The 23,415-nt window shown below is 62.6% G+C and overlaps 1 protein-coding gene across 1 annotated transcript in view; it reads left to right on the plus strand.

The window, feature by feature from the left end:
- Positions 1-292: 292 nt before the first annotated feature.
- The window catches only part of LOC144608510 (fucolectin-like), a 28,890-nt gene continuing 5,767 nt past the window's right edge, over positions 293-23,415 (plus strand). The window contains exons 1-3 of the mRNA XM_078426370.1: positions 293-359; positions 685-964; positions 20,309-20,481. Coding sequence (XP_078282496.1) covers positions 293-359; positions 685-964; positions 20,309-20,468 — 507 coding nt within the window. The 3' untranslated portion in view covers positions 20,469-20,481. The remainder of the gene's footprint in view (positions 360-684; positions 965-20,308; positions 20,482-23,415) is intronic.

Here is a 23,415-nt window from a genome sequence, read left to right on the forward strand (position 1 = left end):
AAAGCGGAGTACCCGGAGAGAACGTGAAAACTCCACATAGACAGCAGCCGAGCTCAGGGTCGAACCCGGGTCTCTGGGGCAGTAGCTCTACCCGCTGCGCCACTGGGCTGCCTCAATTCAAAGGAGAATCATGGAAAGCTGCGGGGAAAAGGCGGGGGCGCTGGCTTTACCCGTGAACTCGCGCAGAGTAGATGGGTGGAATTACACCTTCCCGCGTTCCCCTTCAATGGCTGGGCGCTCGATCACACCTGTCCTCGACGTGAATCAACCCGGTGTGTTTGTGCCCCGCAGGATGAAGCCGCGTCACCTGTTGTTGCTCGCTTCTCTCTGTGGGATACTGCACCTAACAAAGCCACAGGGTAAGTCCTGCTGGGTCCGAGAGAGAAAGGGACGGGGTTTGGGTTGAAGGGGGGGGGGGGGGGGGGATTTGTCTCTCTGTCTGTTTCTCTCTGCCTGTCTCTCTGCCTTGTCTGTTGTGCGATTCTCTCTATCTGTTTCTCTCTGTCCTTCTCTCAGTCTCTTTGTATCTCTATGTGCCTATATATATATCAGGTTTGTGATGTTGCAAAGCGTTCAGGACATTGAGAAATGAATTGGGTGGGGATGGCGCATGCCTCGCTGCATGGATTTGCAGCTGGCTGCTCCTGTATAGGCAGACGTTTCACTTGGAGGTTTACGCCGCAGAGAACTTGGCTGCCGGAGTTCGAGCCACGCAGTCGACCACCTTTCATTCTTACGCTGACCCCAACAACGCCATCGATGGGAACCTGGACCCTGTTTTCCGGCACTCCTCCTGCAGCAGCACGCAGAAACAGTGCTGCCCCTGGTGGAGGGTGGATCTGCACCACCACTACCGCATCTTCGTGGTGAACATCACCCCCGCCAGCCGCGGGGCCGCTATGCTGAGCGGCGCCGAGATACGCATCGGGGACTCGCTGGAGAACAACGGGAACAACAACACTCTGTGAGTGAGAACACCACCCTCCCACCCACCGTGCACAACCACCCCCTCACAAACAATCCCCCACCCACAGACACCCCACCCACAGACACCCCACCCACAGACACCCCACCCACAGACACCCCCCACCCACAGACACCCCCCACCCACAGACACCCCACCCACAGACACCCCCACCCACAGACACCCTAACCCACAGACACCCCACCGACAGACACCCCAGCCACAGGCACTAACCCATCCACGGGCACTCCCCCCACCCAGAGACACCCCCCACCCACAGACACACCCCACCCAGAGGCACCCCCTCCCACCGTGCACCCAAACACTCCCCCACCCACAGACACCCCACCCACAGACACCCCACCCACGGACACCCCACCCACAGACACCCCCACCCACAGACACCCCCACCCACCGTGCACAACCACTCCCTCACAAACACTCCCCCACCCACAGACACTCCCACAAACACACCCCCACCCACAGACACCCGCCCACCCACAGACACCCCCACCCACATACACCCCCACCCACAGACACACCCACCCACAGACACCCCCACCCACAGACATCTCCACCCACAGACACCCCCACCCACTGACACCCCCACCCACGGGCACTCCCCCCACCCACTGACACCCCCACCCACAGACACCCCCACCCACAGACATTAACCCATCCACGGGCAGTCCTCACCCACAGACACACCCACCCACAGACACCCCCACCCACAGACACTACCCCACCCACGGACACCCCCACCCACAGACATCCCCACCCACAGACTCCCCCACCCACAAACACTCCCCCACCCACAAACATTTCTCCCACCCACAGACACCCCACCCACCGTGCACAACCACTCCCTCACAAACACTCCCCCGCCCACAGGCAACCCTACCCACAGACACCCCCACCCACAGACACCCCCACCCACAGACACCCCCACCCACCGACACCCACACCCACGTGCACAACCACTCCCTCACAAACTCTCCCCCACCCACAGACACACCCACCCACAGACTCCCCCACCCACACACACCCCCACCCACGGGCACCCCCACCCACAGACACACCCACCCAGAGATACCCCCACCCACGGGCACTCCCCACCCACGGGCACCCCCAATCACAGTCACCCCCACCCACAAACACACCCACCCACAGACACACCCACCCACAGACACCCCCACCCACAGACACCAACCCATCCACGGGCAGTCCCCACCCACAGACACCCCCACCCACAGACACACCCACCCACAGACACCCCCACCAACAGACACACCCTCCCACCGTGCACAACCACCCTCTCACAAACACTCCCCTACCCACAGACAACCCCACCCACAGACACCCCCACCCAAAGACACCCCCACCCACAGACTCCCCCACCCACAAACACTCCCCCACCCACAAACACTCCTCCCACCCACAAACACTCCCCCCACCCACAGACTCCCCCACCCACAGGCACTCCCCCCACCCTCGGACATCCCCACCCACAGACAACCCCACCCACAGACACACCCACCCACAGACACCCCACCCCCGTGCACAACCACACCCTCACAAACACTCCTCCACCCACAGAAACCCCCACCCACAGACACTAACCCATCCACGGGCACTACCCCCACCCACAGACATCCCCACCCCCAGACACCCCCACCCACAGACAACCCCACACACAGAAACCCCACCCACAGACACCCCCACCCACAGACACCCCACCCACAGACACCCCCACCCACAGACGCTCCCCACCCACACTCGCCCCACCCACACTCTCCCCACCCACAAACACTCCCCCACCCACAGACACCCCCACCTACAGACACCCCCACCCACAGACACCCCCAGCCACAGACACCCCCACTCACGTGCACAACCACTCCCTCACAAACACTCCCCCACCCACAGACACCCCACCCACAGACACGCCACCCACAGACACCCCCACCCACGGGCACCCCCACCCACAGCCACCCCCACCCACAGACACCCCCACCCACGGCCAATCCCCACCCACAGCCACCCCCACCCACAGACTCCCCCACCTACAGACACCCCCACCCACGGACACCCCCACCCACAGACACACCCACCCAGAGATACCCCCACCCACGGGCACTCCCCACCCACGGGCACCCCCAATCACAGTCACCCTCACCCACAAACACACCCACCCACAGACACACCCACCCACAGACATCTCCACCCACAGACACCCCCACCCACTGACACCCCCACCCACTTGCATTCCCCCCACCCACAGACACCCCCACCCACAGACACCCCCACCCACAGACAATAACCCATCCACGGGCAGTCCCCACCCACAGACACCCTCACCCACAGACACACCCACCCACAGACACCCCCACCCACAGACACTACCCCACTCACGGACACCCCCAAACACAGACACCCACACCCACAGACTCCCCCACCCACAAACACTCCCCCACCCACAAACACTCCTACCACCCACAGACACCCCCACCCACCGTGCACAACCACTCCCTCACAAACACTCCCCCACCCACAGGCACCCCTACCCACAGACACCCCCACCCTCAGACACCCCCACCCACAGACACGCTCACCCACAGACACCCCCACCCACGTGCACAACCACTCCCTCACAAACACTCCTCCACCCACAGACACCCCCACCCACAGACTCCCCCACCCACAGACACCCCCACCCACGAGCACATCCACCCACAGACACACCCACCCAGAGATACCACCACCCACGGGCACTCCCCACACATGGGCACCCCCAATCACAGTCACCCCACCCACAAACACACCCACCCTCAGACACACCCACCCACAGACATCTCCACCCACAGACACCCCCACCCACTGACACCCCCACCCACGGGCACTCCCCCCACCCACTGACACCCCCACCCACAGACACCCCCACCCACAGAAACTAACCCATCCACGGGCAGTCCCCACCCACAGACACCCCAACCCACAGACACTACCCCACCCACGGACACCCCCACCCACAGACACCCCCACCCACAGACTCCCCACCCACAAACACTGCCCCACCCACAAACACTCCCCCCACCCTCTGACACCCCCACCCACAGACCCCCACCCACAGACAATAACCCTTTAACGGGCAGTCCCCACCCACAGACACCCCCACCCACAGACACACCCACCCACAGACACACCCACCCACAGACACCCCCACCAACAGGCACCCCCACCCACCGTGCACAACCACCCCCTCACAAACACACCCCTACCCACAGACAACCCCACCCACAGACACCCCCGCCCACAGACACCCCCACCCACAGACAGTAACGCATCCACGGGCAGTCCCCAACCACGGGCACCCCCCACCCGAAAGAAACCCCCCACCCACAGACACCTCCACCCACAAACACTCCCCCACCCACAAACACTCCTCCCACCCACAAACACTCCCCCACCCACAGACTCCCCCACCCACAGGCACTCCCCCCACCCTCGGACACCCCCACCCACAGACAACCCCAGCCACAGACACCCCCACCCACAGACACCCCCACCTCCGTGCACAACCACACCCTCACAAACACTCCTCCACCCACAGAAACCCCCACCCACAGACACTAACCCATCCACGGGCACTAGCCCCACCCACAGACACCCCACCCCCAGACACCCCCACCCACAGACACCCCCACCCACAGACACCCCACCCACAGACACCCCCACCCACAGACGTTCCCCACCCACACTCGCCCCACCCACACTCTCCCCACCCACAAACACTCCCCCACCCACAGATACCCCCACCCACAGACACCCCCACCCACAGACACCCCCACCCACAGACACCCGCACCCACGTGCACAACCACTCCCTCACAAACACTCCCCCTCCCACAGACACCCCCACCCACAGACACCCCACCCACAGACACTACCCCGCCCATGGACACCCCCACCCACAGACACCCCCACCCACAGACTCCCCCACCCACAAACACTCCCCCACCCACAAACACTCCTCCCACCCACAGGCACCCCCACCCACCGTGCACAACCACTCCCTCACAAACACTCCCCCACACACAGACACCCCCACCCACAGACATCCCCACCCACAGACACCCAAACCCACAGACACCCACACCCACGTGCACACCCACTCCCTCACAAACACTCCTCCACCCACAGACACCCCCACCCACAGACTCCCCCACCCACATACACACCCACCCAGAGATACCACCAACCACGGGCACCCCCAATCACACTCACCCCCACCCACAAACACACCCACCCTCAGACACACCCACCCACAGACATCTCCACCCACAGACACCCCCACCCACTGACACCCCCACCCACGGGCACTCCCCCCACCCACTGACACCCCCACCCACAGACACGCCCACCCACAGAAACTAACCCATCCACGGGCAGTCCCCACCCACAGACACCCCAACCCACAGACACTACCCCACCCACAGACTCCCCCACCCACAAACACTGCCCCACCCACAAACACTCCCCCCACCCACTGACACCCCCACCCACAGACCCCCACCCACAGACACTAACCCTTTAACGGGCAGTCCCCACCCACAGACACCCCCACCCACCGACACACCCACCCACAGACACACCCCACCCACAGACACCCCCACCAACAGGCACCCCCACCCACCGTGCACAACCACCCCCTCACAAACACACCCCTACACACAGACAACCCCACCCACATACACCCCCGCCCACAGACACCCCCACCCACAGACAGTAACCCATCCACGGGCAGTCCCCAACCACGGGCACCCCCCACCCGAAAGAAACCCCCCACCCACAGACACCTCCACCCACAAACACTCCCCCACCCACAAACACTCCTCCCACCCACAAACACTCCCCCCACCCACAGACTCCCCCACCCACAGGCACTCCCCCCACCCTCGGACACCCCCACCCACAGACAACCCCACCCACAGACACCCCCACCCACAGACACCCCCACCTCCGTTGCACAACCACACCCTCATAAACACTCCTCCACCCACAGAAACCCCCACCCACAGACACTAACCCATCCACGGGCACTACCCCCACCCACAGACACCCCCACCCCCAGACACCCCCACCCACAGACACCCCCACCCACAGACACCCCACCCACAGACACCCACACCCACAGACACCCCACCCACAGACACTATCCCGCCCATGGACACCCCCACCCACAGACACCCCCACCCACAGACTCCCCCACCCACAAACACTCCCCCACCCACAAACACTCCTCCCACCCACAGACACCCCCACCCACCGTGCACAACCACTCCCTCACAAACACTCCCCCACACACAGACACCCCTACCCACAGACAACCCCACCCACAGACACCCTCACCCACAGACACCCACACCCACAGACACCCACACCCACGTGCACACCCACTCCCTCACAAACACTCCTCCACCCACAGACACCCCCACCCACAGACTCCCCCACCCACAAACACCCCCACCCACGGGCACCCCCACCCACAGACACACCCACCCAGAGATACCACCACCCACGGGCACTCCCCAACCACGGGCACCCCCAATCACATTCAACCCCACCCACAAACACACCCACCCTCAGACACACCCACCCACAGACATCTCCACCCACAGACACCCCCACCCACTGACACCCCCACCCACGGGCACTCCCCCACCCACTGACACCCCCACCCACAGACACCCCCACCCACAGACTCCCCCACCCACAAACACTCCCCCATACACAAACACTCCTCCCACCCACAGACACCCCCACCCACCGTGCACAACCACTCCCTCACAAACACTCCCCACCCACAGACACCCATACCCACAGACACCCCCACCCACAGACACCCCACCCACAGACACCCACACCCACAGACACCCCACCCACAGACACTATCCCGCCCATGGACACCCCCACCCACAGACACCCCCACCCACAGACTCCCCCACCCACAAACACTCCCCCACCCACAAACACTCCTCCCACCCACAGACACCCCCACCCACCGTGCACAACCACTCCCTCACAAACACTCCCCCACACACAGACACCCCTACCCACAGACAACCCCACCCACAGACACCCTCACCCACAGACACCCACACCCACAGACACCCACACCCACGTGCACACCCACTCCCTCACAAACACTCCTCCACCCACAGACACCCCCACCCACAGACTCCCCCACCCACAAACACCCCCACCCACGGGCACCCCCACCCACAGACACACCCACCCAGAGATACCACCACCCACGGGCACTCCCCAACCACGGGCACCCCCAATCACATTCAACCCCACCCACAAACACACCCACCCTCAGACACACCCACCCACAGACATCTCCACCCACAGACACCCCCACCCACTGACACCCCCACCCACGGGCACTCCCCCACCCACTGACACCCCCACCCACAGACACCCCCACCCACAGACTCCCCCACCCACAAACACTCCCCCATACACAAACACTCCTCCCACCCACAGACACCCCCACCCACCGTGCACAACCACTCCCTCACAAACACTCCCCACCCACAGACACCCATACCCACAGACACCCCCACCCACAGACACCCCCACCCACAGACACCCCCACACGCAGACACCCCCACCCACGTGCACAACCACTCCCTTACAAACACTCCCCCACCCACAGACACCCACACCCACAGACACACCCACCCAGAGATACCCCCACCCACGGGCACTCCCCACCCACGGGCACCCCCAATCACAGTCACCCCCACCCACAAACACACCCACCCTCAGACACACCCACCCACAGACATCTCCACCCACAGACACCCCCACCCACTGACACCCCCACCCACGGGCACTCCCCCCACCCACTGACACCCCCACCCACAGACACCCCCACCCACAGACACTAACCCTTTCACGGGCAGTCCCCACCCACAGACACCCCCACCCACAGACACACCCACCCACAGACACCCCCACCAACAGACACCCCCACCCACCGTGCACAACCACCCTCTCACAAACACTCCCCTACCCACAGACAACCCCACCCACAGACACCCCCACCCACAGACACCCCCACCCACAGACAGTAACCCATCCACGGGCAGTCCCCAAACCCGGGCACCCCCCACCCGACAGAAACCCCCCCACCCACAGACACCCCCACCCCCAGACACCCCCACCCACAGACACCCCAACCCACAGACACCCCCACCCACGTGCACAACCACTCCCTCACAAACACTCCCCTACCCACAGACAACCCCACCCACAGACACCCCCACCCACGGGCAGTCCCCACCCACAGCCACCCCCACCCTCAGACTTCCCCACCCACAGACACCCCCACCCACGGGCAATCCCACCCACAGACACACCCACCCAGAGATACCACCACCCACGGACACCCTCACCCACAGACACCCCCACCCACAGACTCCCCCACCCACAGACACCCCCACCCACAGATACACCCCCACCCACTGACTTTCCACCACCCACAGGCACCACCACCCACAGACACTGTCCCACCCACAGACACCCCCACCCACAGACATTGCCCCCACCCATTGACTTTCCCCCACCCACAGACACCCTCTACACAAGTCAATCCCCCCACCCACAGACACCCCCACCCACAGACACTCCCCCACCCAGACACCCCCACCCACAGACAATCTCCAACCCACAGACACCACCACCCAAAGACACTCCCCCCACCCACTGACTTTCCCCCACCCACAGACATTCCCACCCACAGACACCCCCACCCACAGACCCTCCCCCACCCACAGACACCCCCCACTCACAGACACCCCTACTCATAAACCCCCACCCACAAACCCTCCCCCACCCACAGACACCCCCAACCATAGACACTCCCCCACCCACAGACACCCCCACCCACAGACCCTCCCCCACCCACAGACACCCCCACCCACAAACCCCCCCCACCCACAGACACCCCCACCCACAGATACACCCCCACCCACTGACTTTCCACCACCCACAGACACCACCACCCACAGACACTGTCCCACCCACAGACACCCCCACCCACAGACATTGCTCCCACCCATTGACTTTCCCCCACCCACAGACACCCTCTACACAAGTCAATCCCCCCACCCACAGACACCCCCACCCACAGACACTCCTCCACCCAGACACCCCCACCCACAGACAATCTCCAACCCACAGACACCACCACCCAAAGACACTCCCCCCACCCACTGACTTTCCCCCACCCACAGACATTCCCACCCACAGACACCCCCACCCACAGACCCTCCCCCACCCGCAGACACCCCCCACTCACAGACACCCCCACTCACAGACACCCCCCAACCACAGACCCCCCACCCACCCACAGACCACCCACCCACCCACATACCCCCACCCACCGACAGACCCCCCCACCCACCCACCCACCCACAGACCCCCACCCATCCACAGACCCCCACCCACCCACAGACCCCCCACCCACCCACAGACACCCCCACCCACAGACACCCCCCACCTAAAGACACACCCCACCCACAGACACCCCCCACCAACAGACACCCCACCCACAGACACCCCCACCCCCATGCAAAACCACACCCTCACAAACACCCCTCCACCCACAGACACCCCCACCCACAGACACCCCACGGCCACGGCCCGTCCACGGGCGCACCCCCCACCCACAGACACCCCATCCCCAGGCACCCCACCCACAGACACCCCCACCCACAGACAGCCCACCCAAAGGCACGCCCACCCACAGACACTGTCCCACCCACAGACATCACCCACCCACAGACACTGCCCCCACCCATTGACTTTCCCCCACCCACTGACACCCTCTAAACAAGTCAATCCCCCCACCCCAAGACACCCCCACCCACAGACACCCCCACTTCCAGACACCCCCACCCTCAGACACCCCCACCCCCAGACACCCCCACCCAAAGACACCCCCACCCACAGACACTCCCCAACCCACAGACACCCCCACAGACACCCCCCACCCACAGACACCCCCACCCACAGAAACCCCAACCCACAGACACCCACCTACAGACACTCCCCCACCCACACACCCCCCCACCCACTGACTTTCCACCACCCACAGACATTCCCACCCACAGACACTCCCCCACCCACAAACCCTCCCCCACCCACAGACACCCCCCACCCACAGACACTCCCCCACCCACAGACACCCCGCACCCACAGACACCCCACACCAACAGACCCCCCACCAGCAGACCCCCCACCCACCCACAGACACCCCCACCCACAGATAACACCCACCCACAGACACCACACCCGCACACACCCCACACCCACAGACACTCCCCCACCCACAGACACATCCCACCCACAGACACCCCCCACCCACAGACATCCCCCACCCACAGACACTGTCCCACCCACAGACATCCCCCACCCACAGACATCCCCCACCCACAGACATCCCCCACCCACACACATCCCCCACCCACAGACATCCCCAACCCACAGACGCTTCCTCCACCCACAGACGCTCCCAACCCACAGACGCTTCCTCCACCCACAGACGCTCCCAACCCACATTTAACACACCCACAGACACCCCACCCACAGACACCACCCCACCCGCTTTCACCCCACACCCACAGACACCCCAACCCACAGACACCCCCACCCACAGACACTCCCCCACCCTCAGACTCCCGCCCACAGGCACTCCCCAACCCACAGACACCCCCACCCACAGACACCCGCTCCACTCAGTCACTCCACCTACCCGCAGACACTCCCGCCTACAGACACTCCCGCACACAGACACTCCCCCACCCACTGACTTTCCCTCCCCCACCCACAGACACTGCCCCCACTCACTGACTCTCCCCCACCCACAGACACCCCCACCCACAGACCCTCCCACACCCACAGACACTCCCCCACCCACCCACAGGCACCCCCACCAGCAGTCACCCCCACCCACAGACCCTCCCCCACCCACAGACACCCCCACCCACAGACCCTCCCCCACCCACAGACACCCCCACCCACAGACCCTCCCCCACCCACAGACACCCTCACCCACAGACACTCCCCCCACCCACTGACTTTCCCCCACCCACAGGCACCCCACCCACATACACTCCCCCACCCACAGACACTGTCCCACCAACAGACACCCCCACCCACAGAAACTGCCCCACCCATTGACTTTCCTACACCCACAGACACCCTCTACACAAGTCAATCCCCCTACCCACAGACACCCCCACCCACAGACACTCCTCCATCCACAGAGACCACCACCCACAGACACTCCCCCACCCACAGACACCCCCACCCACAGACAGTCCCCCCACCCACTGACTTTCCCCCACCCACAGACATTCCCACCCACAGACACCGCCACCCACAGACACTCCCCCACACACAGAACATCCCCCACCCGCAGACACCCCCCCACTCACAGACACCCCCACTCACAGACACCCCCCACCCACAGATCCCCCCACCCACCCACAGACCCCCACGCACCCACAGACCCCCCCACCCACAGACAACCCCACCCACAGACACCCCCACCCGCAGACACATGCCACCCACAGACACCCCCACCCACAGAAACTGCCCCACCCATTGACTTTCCTACACCCACAGACACCCTCTACACAAGTCAATCCCCTACCCACAGACACCCCCACCCACAGACACTCCTCCATCCACAGAGACCACCACCCACAGACACTCCCCCACCCACAGACACCCCCACCCACAGACACTCCCCCCACCCACTGACTTTCCCCCACCCACAGACATTCCCACCCACAGACACCGCCACCCACAGACACTCCCCCACACACAGAACATCCCCCACCCGCAGACACTCCCCCACTCACAGACACCCCCACTCACAGACACCCCCCACCCACAGATCCCCCCACCCACCCACAGACCCCCACGCACCCACAGACCCCCCCCACCCACAGACAACCCCACCCACAGACACCCCCACCCGCAGACAAATGCCACCCACAGACACCCCCCACCCACAGACAACCCCACCCACAGACACCCCCACCCACAGACACCCCCCACCACAGACACCCCCTACCCACAGACTATCCCCCCATCCACAGACACTGCCCCACACACACACGCCCCACACCCAGAGACACTCCCCCACCCAGAGATACTCCCCCCACCCACAGACACTCCCCCCACCCACAGACACTCCCCCACCCACACACACTCCCCCACCCACAGACACCCCCACCCATAGACACACCCCCACCCACAGATACCCCCACCCACAGACACTCCCCCACCCACACACACCCCTCCACCCACAGACACCCCACCCACAGACACCCCCACCCATAGCCACCTCCACCCACAGACACCCCCACCCAAAGACACTCCCCCGGCCACAGACACCCGCACCCACAGACACCCCCACCCACAGACACCCCCACCAACAGACACCCCACCCACAGACATCCCCCACCCACAGACATCCCCCACCCACAGACATCCCCCACCCACAGACCCTCCCCCACCCACAGACACTCTCCCACACACAGACACCCCCACCCACAGACACCCCCACCCACAGACCCTCCCCCACCCACAGACACCCCACCTACAGACCCTCCCACACCCACAGACACCCCTACCCACAGACACTCACCCCACACACTGACTTTCCCCCACCCACAGACACCCCACCCACATACACTCCCCCAACCACAGACACTGTCCCAGCCACAGACACCCCCACCCACAGAAACTCCCCCACCCTCAGACACGCCACCCACAGACACTCCCCCCACCCACTGACTTTCCCCCACCCACAGAAATTTCCACCCACAGACTCCTCCACCCACAGACACTCCCCCACCCACAGACACTCCCCCACCCGCAGACACCCCCCACTCACAGACACCCCCACTCACAGACACCCCCCACACACAGACCCTCCCACCCACCCACAGACCCCCACCCACCCACAGATCCCCAACCACCCACAGACACACCCCACCCACAGACACCCCCACCCACAGACACCCCCCACCCACAGACATCCCCCACCCACAGACACCCCCCGCCCACAGACACCCCCTCCCACAGACATCCCCACCCACAGACACTAACCCATCCACGGGCACAAACACCACCCACAGACACCCCACCCCCAGACACCCCCACCCACAGAGACCCCCCACCCAGAGACATCCCCCACCCACAGACATCCCCCACCCACAGACATCCCCCACCCACAGACACTGCCCCCACACACGGCCAACCCACCCACAGCCACCCCCCACCCACAGACACCCCCCACCCACAGCCACCCCCTACCCACAGAGACTCCCCTCCCACAGACACCCCCCACCCACAGACATCCCCCACCCACAGACATCCCCCACCCATAGACATCCCCCACCCACAGACGCTTCCTCCACAAACAGACGCTCCCCCACCCACATTCTCCCCACCCACAGACACCCCCCACCCACGGATATTCCCTACCTCCACAGACGCTCCCCTACCCACAGGCGCTTCCCCAACCCACACTCCACGCACCCGCAGACACTCCCCCCCACAGACACCGCCCTCATACAGACACCCCCACCCACAGTCACTCCCTTTAACCCACAGACGCTCCCCCCACCCCCAGACACCCCCTACCCACAGACACCCCCTCCCACGGACCCTACCTTCCACCCAGCCACCCCCATCCACAGATACCCCCATCCACAGACACACCCCTCATACAGACACCCCCACCCACAGACACCCCCCACCCACAGACACTCCCCCACCCACAGACACCCCCCACCCACAGACACTCCCCCACCCACAGACACACCCACCCACAGACACCCCCACCCACAGACACACCCACCCACAGACACCACCCACCCACAGAAACCCCCACCCGCATACACCCCACACCCACAGACACCCCCATTCACAAACACCCCACACCCACAGACACTCCCCCACCACAGACACATCCCACCCGCATACACCCCACACCCACAGACACTCCTCCACCCACAGACACATCCCACCCACAGACACCCCCCACTCACAGAAACTCCCCACTCGCAGACACTGTCCCACACACAGACACCCCCAACCACATACACTCCCCCCACCCACAGACATCCCCCACCCACAAACATCCCCCACCCACACACACTCCATCCACCCACAGACACCCCCCACCCACAGACACCACCCCACCCGCTTTCACCCCACACCCACAGACACCCCAACCCACAGACACCCCCACCCATAGACACTCCCCCCACCCTCAGACTCCCGCTCACAGACACTCTCCCACCCACAGACACCCCCACCCACAGACACCCGCTACACTCAGTCACTCCCCTACCCACAGACACTCCCGCCTACAGACACTCCCGCCCACAGACACTCCCCCGTACACTGACTTTCCCTCCCCCACCCACAGACACTGCCCCCACCCGCTTGACTCTCCCCCACCCACAGACACCCCCACCCACAGACACTCCCCCCACCCACTGACTTTCCCCCACCCACAGATACCCCCACCCACAGACACTCCCCACGCACAGACACTGTCACACCCACAGACACCCCCACCCACAGACACTGCCCCCACACATTGACTTTCCCCCACCCACAGACACCCTCCACATAAGTCAATCCCCCTACCCACAGACACCCCCACCCACAGTCACTCCCCCACCCACAGACACCCACACCCACAGACACTCCCCCACCCACAGACAACCCCACCCACAGACACTCCCCAAACCCACCGACTTTCCCCCACCCACAGACATTCCCACCCACAGACACCCCCACCCACATACACTCCCCCACCCACAGACCCTCCCCCACCCGCAGACACCCCCCACTCATAGACACACCCACTCACAGACACCCCGCACCTACAGAACCCCCACCCACGCACAGACCCCCCACCCACCCACAGACCCCCCACCCACCCACAGACCCCACCCATCCACAGACCCCCCCCCCACCCACCCACAGACACCCACGCACCCACAGATTCCCCACCCACCCTCAGACACCCCCCACCCACAGACACACCCAAACCACAGACACCCCCACCCACAGATACGACCCACCCACAGACACCCCCACCCACAGACACCCCCACCCACAGACACCCCCCACCCACAGACACCCCCCACCCACAGACACCCCCACCCACAGACAACCCCACCCGCAGACACATCCCACACGCCGACACCCCCCACCCACAGACAACCCCACCCACAGACACCCCCACCCACAGACACCCCCCACCCACAGACACCCCCCACCCACAGACACCCCCACCCGCAGACATATCCCACCCACAGACACCCCCACCCACAGACACCACCCACCCACAGAACCCCCACCCGCATACACACCACACCCACAGACACCCCCATTCACAAACACCCCACACCCACAGACACTCCCCCACCCACAGACACATCCCACCCACAGACACCCCCCACTCACAGACACTCCCCACTCACAGACACTGTCCCACCCACAGACACCCCCCAACCACATACACTCCATTCACCCACAGACATCCCCACCCACAAACATCCTCCACCCACACACACTCCATCCACCCACAGACACCCCCACCTACAGACACCACCCCACCCGCTTTCACCCCACACCCACAGACACCACAACCCACATTCTCCACACCCACAGACACCCCCCACCCACAGACACCGCCCCACCCGCTTTCACCCCACACCCACAGACACCCCAACCCACAGACACCCCCATCCATAGACACTCCCCCACCCTCAGACTCCCGCTCACAGACACTCTCCCACCCACAGACACCCCCACTCACAGACACCCGCTACACTCAGTCACTCCCCTACCCACAGACACTCCCGCCTACAGACACTCCCGCCCACAGACACTCCCCCACACACTGACTTTCCCTCCCCCACCCACAGACACTGCCCGCACCCGCTGACTCTCCCCCACCCACAGACACCCCCACCCACAGACACTCCCCCCACCCACTGACTTTCCCCCACCCACAGACACCCCCACCCACAGACACTCCCCCACGCACAGATACTGTCACACCCACAGACACCCCCACCCACAGACACTGCCCCACCCATTGACTTTCCCCCACCCACAGACACCCTCCACACAAGTCAATCCCCCTACCCACAGACACCCCCACCCACAGTCAATCCCCCACCCACAGACACCCACACCCACAGACTCTCCCCCACCCACAGACACCCCCACCCAGAGACACTCCTCCCACCCACTGACTTTCCCCCACCCACAGACACCCCCACCCACAGACACTCCTCCACGCACAGATACTGTCACACCCACAGACACCCCCACCCACAGACACTGCCCCCACCCATTGACTTTCCCCCACCCACAGACACCCTCCACACAAGTCAATCCCCCTACCCACAGACACCTCCAACCCACAGACACCCCCACCCACAGATACCACCCACCCACAGACACCCCCACCCACAGACACCCCCACCCACAGACACCCCCACCCGCAGACACATCCCACCCACAGACAACCCCACCCACAGACACCCCCACCCACAGACACCCCCCACCCACAGACACCCCCCACCCACAGACACCCCCACCCGCAGACATATCCCACCCACAGACACACCCCACACACAGACACCCCACTCACAGACACCCCCTACCTACAGACTATCCCCCCACCCACAGACACTGCCCCACACACACACGCCCCACACCCAGATACACTCCCCCACCCACACACACTCCCCCACCCAGAGACACTCCCCCACCCACAGACACTCCCCCACCCACAGACACCCCCACCCATAGACACCCCCCACCCACAGACAACCCCACCCACAGACACTCCCCCAACCCACCGACTTTCCCCCACCCACAGACATTCCCACCCACAGACACCCCCACCCACATACACTCCCCCACCCACAGACCCTCCCCCACCCGCAGACACCCCCCACTCATAGACACACCCACTCACAGACACCCCCCACCTACAGACCCCCCACCCACGCACAGACCCCCCACCCACCCACAGACCCCCCACCCACCCACAGACCCCACCCATCCACAGACCCCCCCACCCACCCACAGACACCCACGCACCCACAGATCCCCCACCCACCTTCAGACACCCCCCACCCACAGACACACCCAAACCACAGACACCCCCACCCACAGATACCACCCACCCACAGACACCCCCACCCACAGACACCCCCACCCACAGACACCCCCACCCGCAGACACATCCCACCCGCCGACACCCCCCACCCACAGACAACCCCACCCACAGACACCCCCACCCACAGACACCCCCCACCCACAGACACCCCCACCCACAGACACTCCCCCACGCACAGACACTGTCACACCCACAGACACCCCCACCCACAGACACTGCCCCCACCCATTGACTTTCCCCCACCCACAGACACCCTCCACACAAGTCAATCCCCCTACCCACAGACACCCCCACCCCCACCCACAGTCACTCCCCCACCCACAGACACCCACACCCACAGACACTCCCCCACCCACAGACAACCCCACCCACAGACACTCCCCCAACCCACCGACTTTCCCCCACCCACAGACATTCCCACCCACAGACACCCCCACCCACATACACTCCCCCACCCACAGACCCTCCCCCACCCGCAGACACCCCCCACTCATAGACACACCCACTCACAGACACCCCCCACCCACAGACACCCCCCACCCACAGACACCCCCACCCGCAGACATATCCCACCCACAGACACCCCCACCCACAGACACCACCCACCCACAGAAACCCCCACCCGCATACACACCACACCCACAGACACCCCCATTCACAAACACCCCACACCCACAGACACTCCCCCACCCACAGACACATCCAACCCACAGACACCCCCCACTCACAGACACTCCCCACTCACAGACACTGTCCCACCCACAGACACCCCCCAACCACATACACTCCATTCACCCACAGACATCCCCACCCACAAACATCCCCCACCCACACACACTCCATCCACCCACAGACAACCCCACCTACAGACACCACCCCACCCGCTTTCACCCCACACCCACAGACACCACAACCCACATTCTCCACACTCACAGACACCCCCCACCCACAGACACCGCCCCACCCGCTTTCACCCCACACCCACAGACACCCCAACCCACAGACACCCCCATCCATAGACACTCCCCCACCCTCAGACTCCCGCTCACAGACACTCTCCCACCCACAGACACCCCCACCCACAGACACCCGCTACACTCAGTCACTCCCCCTACCCACAGACACTCCCGCCTACAGACACTCCCGCCCACAGACACTCCCCCACACACTGACTTTCCCTCCCCCACCCACAGACACTGCCTCCACCCGCTGACTCTCCCCCACCCACAGACACCCCCACCCAGAGACACTCCCCCCACCCACTGACTTTCCCCCACCCACAGACACCCCCACCCACAGACACTCCTCCACGCACAGATACTGTCACACCCACAGACACCCCCACCCACAGACACTGCCCCCACCCATTGACTTTCCCCCACCCACAGACACCCTCCATACAAGTCAATCCCCCTACCCACAGACACCCCCAACCCACAGACACCCCCACCCACAGATACCACCCACCCACAGACACCCCCACCCACAGACACCCCCACCCACAGACACCCCCACCCGCAGACACATCCCACCCACAGACAACCCCACCCACAGACACCCCCACCCACAGACACCCCCCACCCACAGACACCCCCCACCCACAGACACCCCCACCCGCAGACATATCCCACCCACAGACACACCCCACACACAGACACCCCACTCACAGACACCCCCTACCTACAGACTATCCCCCCACCCACAGACACTGCCGCACACACACACGCCCCACACCCAGATACACTCCCCCACCCACACACACTCCCCCACCCAGAGACACTCCCCCACCCACAGACACTCCCCCACCCACAGACACCCCCACCCATAGACACCCCCCCACCCACAGACACCCCACCCACAGACACTCCCCCACCCACACACACTCCTCCACCCACAGACCCCCCACCCACAGACACCCCCACCCATAGGCACCCCCACCCACAGACACCCCCACCCAAAGACACTCCCCCGGCCACAGACACCCCCACCCACAGACGCCCCCACCCACAGACGCCCCCACCCACAGACATCCCCCCACCCACAGACATCCCCCCACCCACAGACAAACCCCACCCACAGACACCCCCACCCACAGACACCCCCAGCCACAGACACCCCCACCCACAAACACCCCCACCCACAGACACCCCCACCCACAGAAACACCCCCACCCACAGACACCCCCTCCCACAGACACCCCCAGCCACTGACACCCCCACCCACAGACACCCCCACGCACAGACACCCCCACCCACAGACACACACCCACCCACAGACACCACCACCCACAGACACCCCCACCCACAGACACACCCCCACCCACAGGCACTCGCCCTCCCACAGACACCCCCACCCACACACACTCCCACACCCACAGACACCCCCACCCACACACACTCCCAAACCCACAGACACCCCCACCCACACACACTCCCACACCCACAGACACCCCCTTCCACACACACTCCCACACCCACAGGCACTCGCCCTCCCACAGACACCCACACCCACAGACACCCCCATCCACAGACACCCCCCCACCCACAGACACCCACACCTACAGACACCCCCACCCACAGACACTCCCACACCCACAGACACCCCCATCCACACACACTCCCACACCCACAGGCACTCGCCCTCCCACAGACACCCCCATCCACAGACACCCCCCCACCCACAGACACCCACACCTACAGACACCCCCACCCACAGACACCCCCACCCACAGACACTCCCACACCCACAGACACCCACACCTACAGACACCCCCACCCACAGACACTCCCCATCCACAGGCACTCGCCCTCTCACATGTACTCTCTCGCGCAGACACTCCCTCGCTCACAGTCTCCCCTCCCACGGACATCACTCTCCCACCCCGACACCTTCCACCCAAGCACTCCAATAGCACGATACCCCCTCACTCCCACACACTCCCTTTCCCATAGACTACGCACCCACACACATTCCCCACCCCAGACACCCGCACGCCCAGATGCACTTCAAACCCAGACGCGGTCTTTATCCTCTCTTTGTCCGCAGATGTGCAAAGATCGACTCAATCGCCGACGGTCAGACCGCCATCTTCAACTGCGAGCCAGCTGGTGTGCACGGTCGCTTTCTCAACATCTTCTTACCCAGGTGCTCGGCTTTCGTCATGTTGTGCGAGGTGGAGGCGTTCGGAGCGCATGAGGAACACTGAGCCCGCTTTTAGCGTGAGTACAGCCCGCCACCGTCCACCACCATCACTCTCGTACACCGTGGCCATCTCTCCTCTATCCTCCATCCAAACCCTCCCACGTGTTTCGTCTCCTTTCTCGCGTACTCCCTCTCCTCTCCCCCGTCCCCTCCCCTCTCCTCCCTCCACTCTTTTCCTCCCCTCCGAACTTTCATTCCCCCCACCGCTCTCCAGCCTTTCCCCCACCCCTCCCTTCCTCCCCCATTCCCCTCCCCACTCCCCTTCATTCCCCTCCCCCTCTCTTCCCTCCGCTCCCCTCCCGTTCCCACCCCGTGCCCCTCCCCTCCGGTCCCCACTCCATCCTACCCGTCCACCACAGTGAAGCGGGGAGTTTACTCTGCATCTACACTTTGCATAGTCACCGTCATTCAGTCTGGAAACAGCCCTTCGGCCCAGCTGTTGATGGCGACCCCAATGCTCCATCTAAGTCCCATTCACCCACGTGGTCCTTATCCCACTAAAGCTGAAGGCAGAAAGAAAGAACTGCAGATAATGAATGCCGGAGTGAACATAGAAATATAGAAACATACACCAATAGGTGCCGGAGTAGGTCATTCGACCCTTGGAGCCATTCAATCTGATTATGGCTGATCATCTATAATCAGTACACCGTTCCTGCTTTTTCCCCCATATTCCTTGATTCCTTTGGCCCTGAGAGCAAAATGTAACTCTCCCTTGAAAACATCAAGTGAATTGGCCTCCACTGCCTACTTAGGCAGATAATTCCACAGATTCACAACTCTCTGGGTGAAGACGTTTTTCCTCATCTCAGTCCAAAATGGCATACCGCTTATTCTTAAACTGTGACCCGTGGTTCTGGACTTCCCCAACGTCAGGAACATATTTTCCTGCATCTAGAATTATTTAAGAATTGTATATCTTTCCATAAGATCCCTTTTCAAACTTCTAAATACAAGCCCAGTCGACCCTTTCGTTCATCATATGTCAGTCCCGCCATCCCGGGAATTAACCAGGTGGACATACGTTGCAATAGCACAATAGCAATAATGTCCTTCCACAGGTTAGGACACCAGAATTGCACACAGTGGAGGCCAAATCACTGGATGAATTTAAGAGAGAGTTAGATAGAGCTCGGAGGGCTAGTGGAATCAAGGGATATGGGGAGAAGTTGGCACAGGTTACTGATTGTGGATGATCAGCCATGATGACAACGAATGGCGGTGCTGGCTCGAAGGGCCGAATGGCCTCCTCCTCCTCCTCCTCGCTTCCACGTTATTGACTCCACCCCCCCCCCCACCCACACTGTTTCTTTCAAACCCACCCGTGTAGCACGAGCAACCCTGCATGCCAGATTGTTGGTTCCCCTCAAATTAAGGTGCAACCCTTCCCTTTTGTAGAGGTCACCGCTGCCTCGAACAGATCCCAGTGACCTAGAAATCTAAATCTCTGCCGCGTGCACCAACTCCGCAGCCACACATTCAGATCTCCTATCTCCCTGTTCCTACCCTCACTAGCATAAGGTACTGGAAGCAACCCAGACATAACCACCCTCGAAGTTCTCCTTTTGGGCCTTCTACCTAGTTCCCTATACATGTTGCAGAATCCCCCCCTCTTGTGCCTACATGCACAACTACTTCCGACTGTTCACCTTCATTCTCGCGGTTGTTCTTAAGGCTGTCTGAGACATCTTGGAGCCTGGCACCAGGGAGGCAACACACTGTCCTCAAGTCTCGCCACAGAATCTCCTGTCCGCACCTGTGATAATGGAATCACCCATCAGTAGACAATAGACAATGGACAATAGGTGCAGGAGTAGGCCATTCGGCCCTTAGAGCCAGCACCACCATTCAATGTGATCGTGGCCGATCATTCTCAATCAGTACCCCGTTCCTGCCTTCTCCCCATACCCGCTGACTCCGCTATCCTTAAGAGCTCTATCTAGCTCTCTCTTGAATGCATTCAGAGAATTGGCCTCCACTGCCTTGTGAGGCAGAGAATTCCAGATTTACAACTCTCTGACTCAAAAAAGTTTTTCCTCATCTCCGTTCTAAATGGCCTACCCCTTATTCTTAAACTGTGACCCTAGTTCTGGACTCCCCCAACATTGGGAACATGTTTCCTGCCTCTAACGTGTCCAACCACTTAATAATCTTATATGTTTCGCTCTCACTATGGCTCTGCCTGACGTGGGTGTCGCCGGTTGAGCCTCAGCGTCAAGATACGTATCACCAATCCGCCGCTCGGACTGGAAGCGTCGTCTGCCCCGACAGCTCCCAAGAGAGTGTACCTGTTTTCAAGAGGTACTCCCACCGAGGTCACCTGCACTCGCTTCATCCCCTTTCTCCTTGTCTCTACCCGTCGCATCTCCTGCATTCGTGCAGTGACAAACTGACTGTAGGTCCTGTCCAGGAAGCTTTCGTCGTCCCGGATGGACCGCTGGTCATCCAGCTGCTGCTCCAGTTCCCTAACTCGGTCCTTGAGGAGCTGCATCTGGACACAGTTCCCACAGGCGTAGTGGTCAGTTCCCGCAGATGTAGTGGTTAGTTCCCACAGGTGTAGTGGTTAGTTCCCATAGGTGTAGTGGTCAGTTCCCACAGGTGGAGTGGTCTGTTCCCACAGGTGTAGTGGTAAGTTCCCGCAGGTGTAGTGGTCAGTTCCCATAGGTGTAGTGGTCAGTTCCCACAGGTGGAGTGGTCAGTTCCCACAGGTGTAGTGGTCAGTTCCCGCAGGTGTAGTGGTCAGTTCCCGCAGGTGTAGTGGTCAGTTCCCATAGGTGTAGTGATCAGTTCCCACAGGTGTAGTGGTCAGTTCCCACATGTGTAGTGGTTAGTTCCCACAGGTGTAGTGGTTAGTTCCCACATATGTAGTGGTCAGTTCCCACATGTGTAGTGGTCAGTTCCCACAGGTGTAGTGGTCAGTTCCCATAGGTGTAGTGATAAGTTCCCACATG

Source organism: Rhinoraja longicauda, chromosome 2, assembly GCF_053455715.1.
Source record: "Rhinoraja longicauda isolate Sanriku21f chromosome 2, sRhiLon1.1, whole genome shotgun sequence".
Classification (NCBI taxonomy): Eukaryota; Metazoa; Chordata; class Chondrichthyes; order Rajiformes; family Arhynchobatidae; genus Rhinoraja; species Rhinoraja longicauda.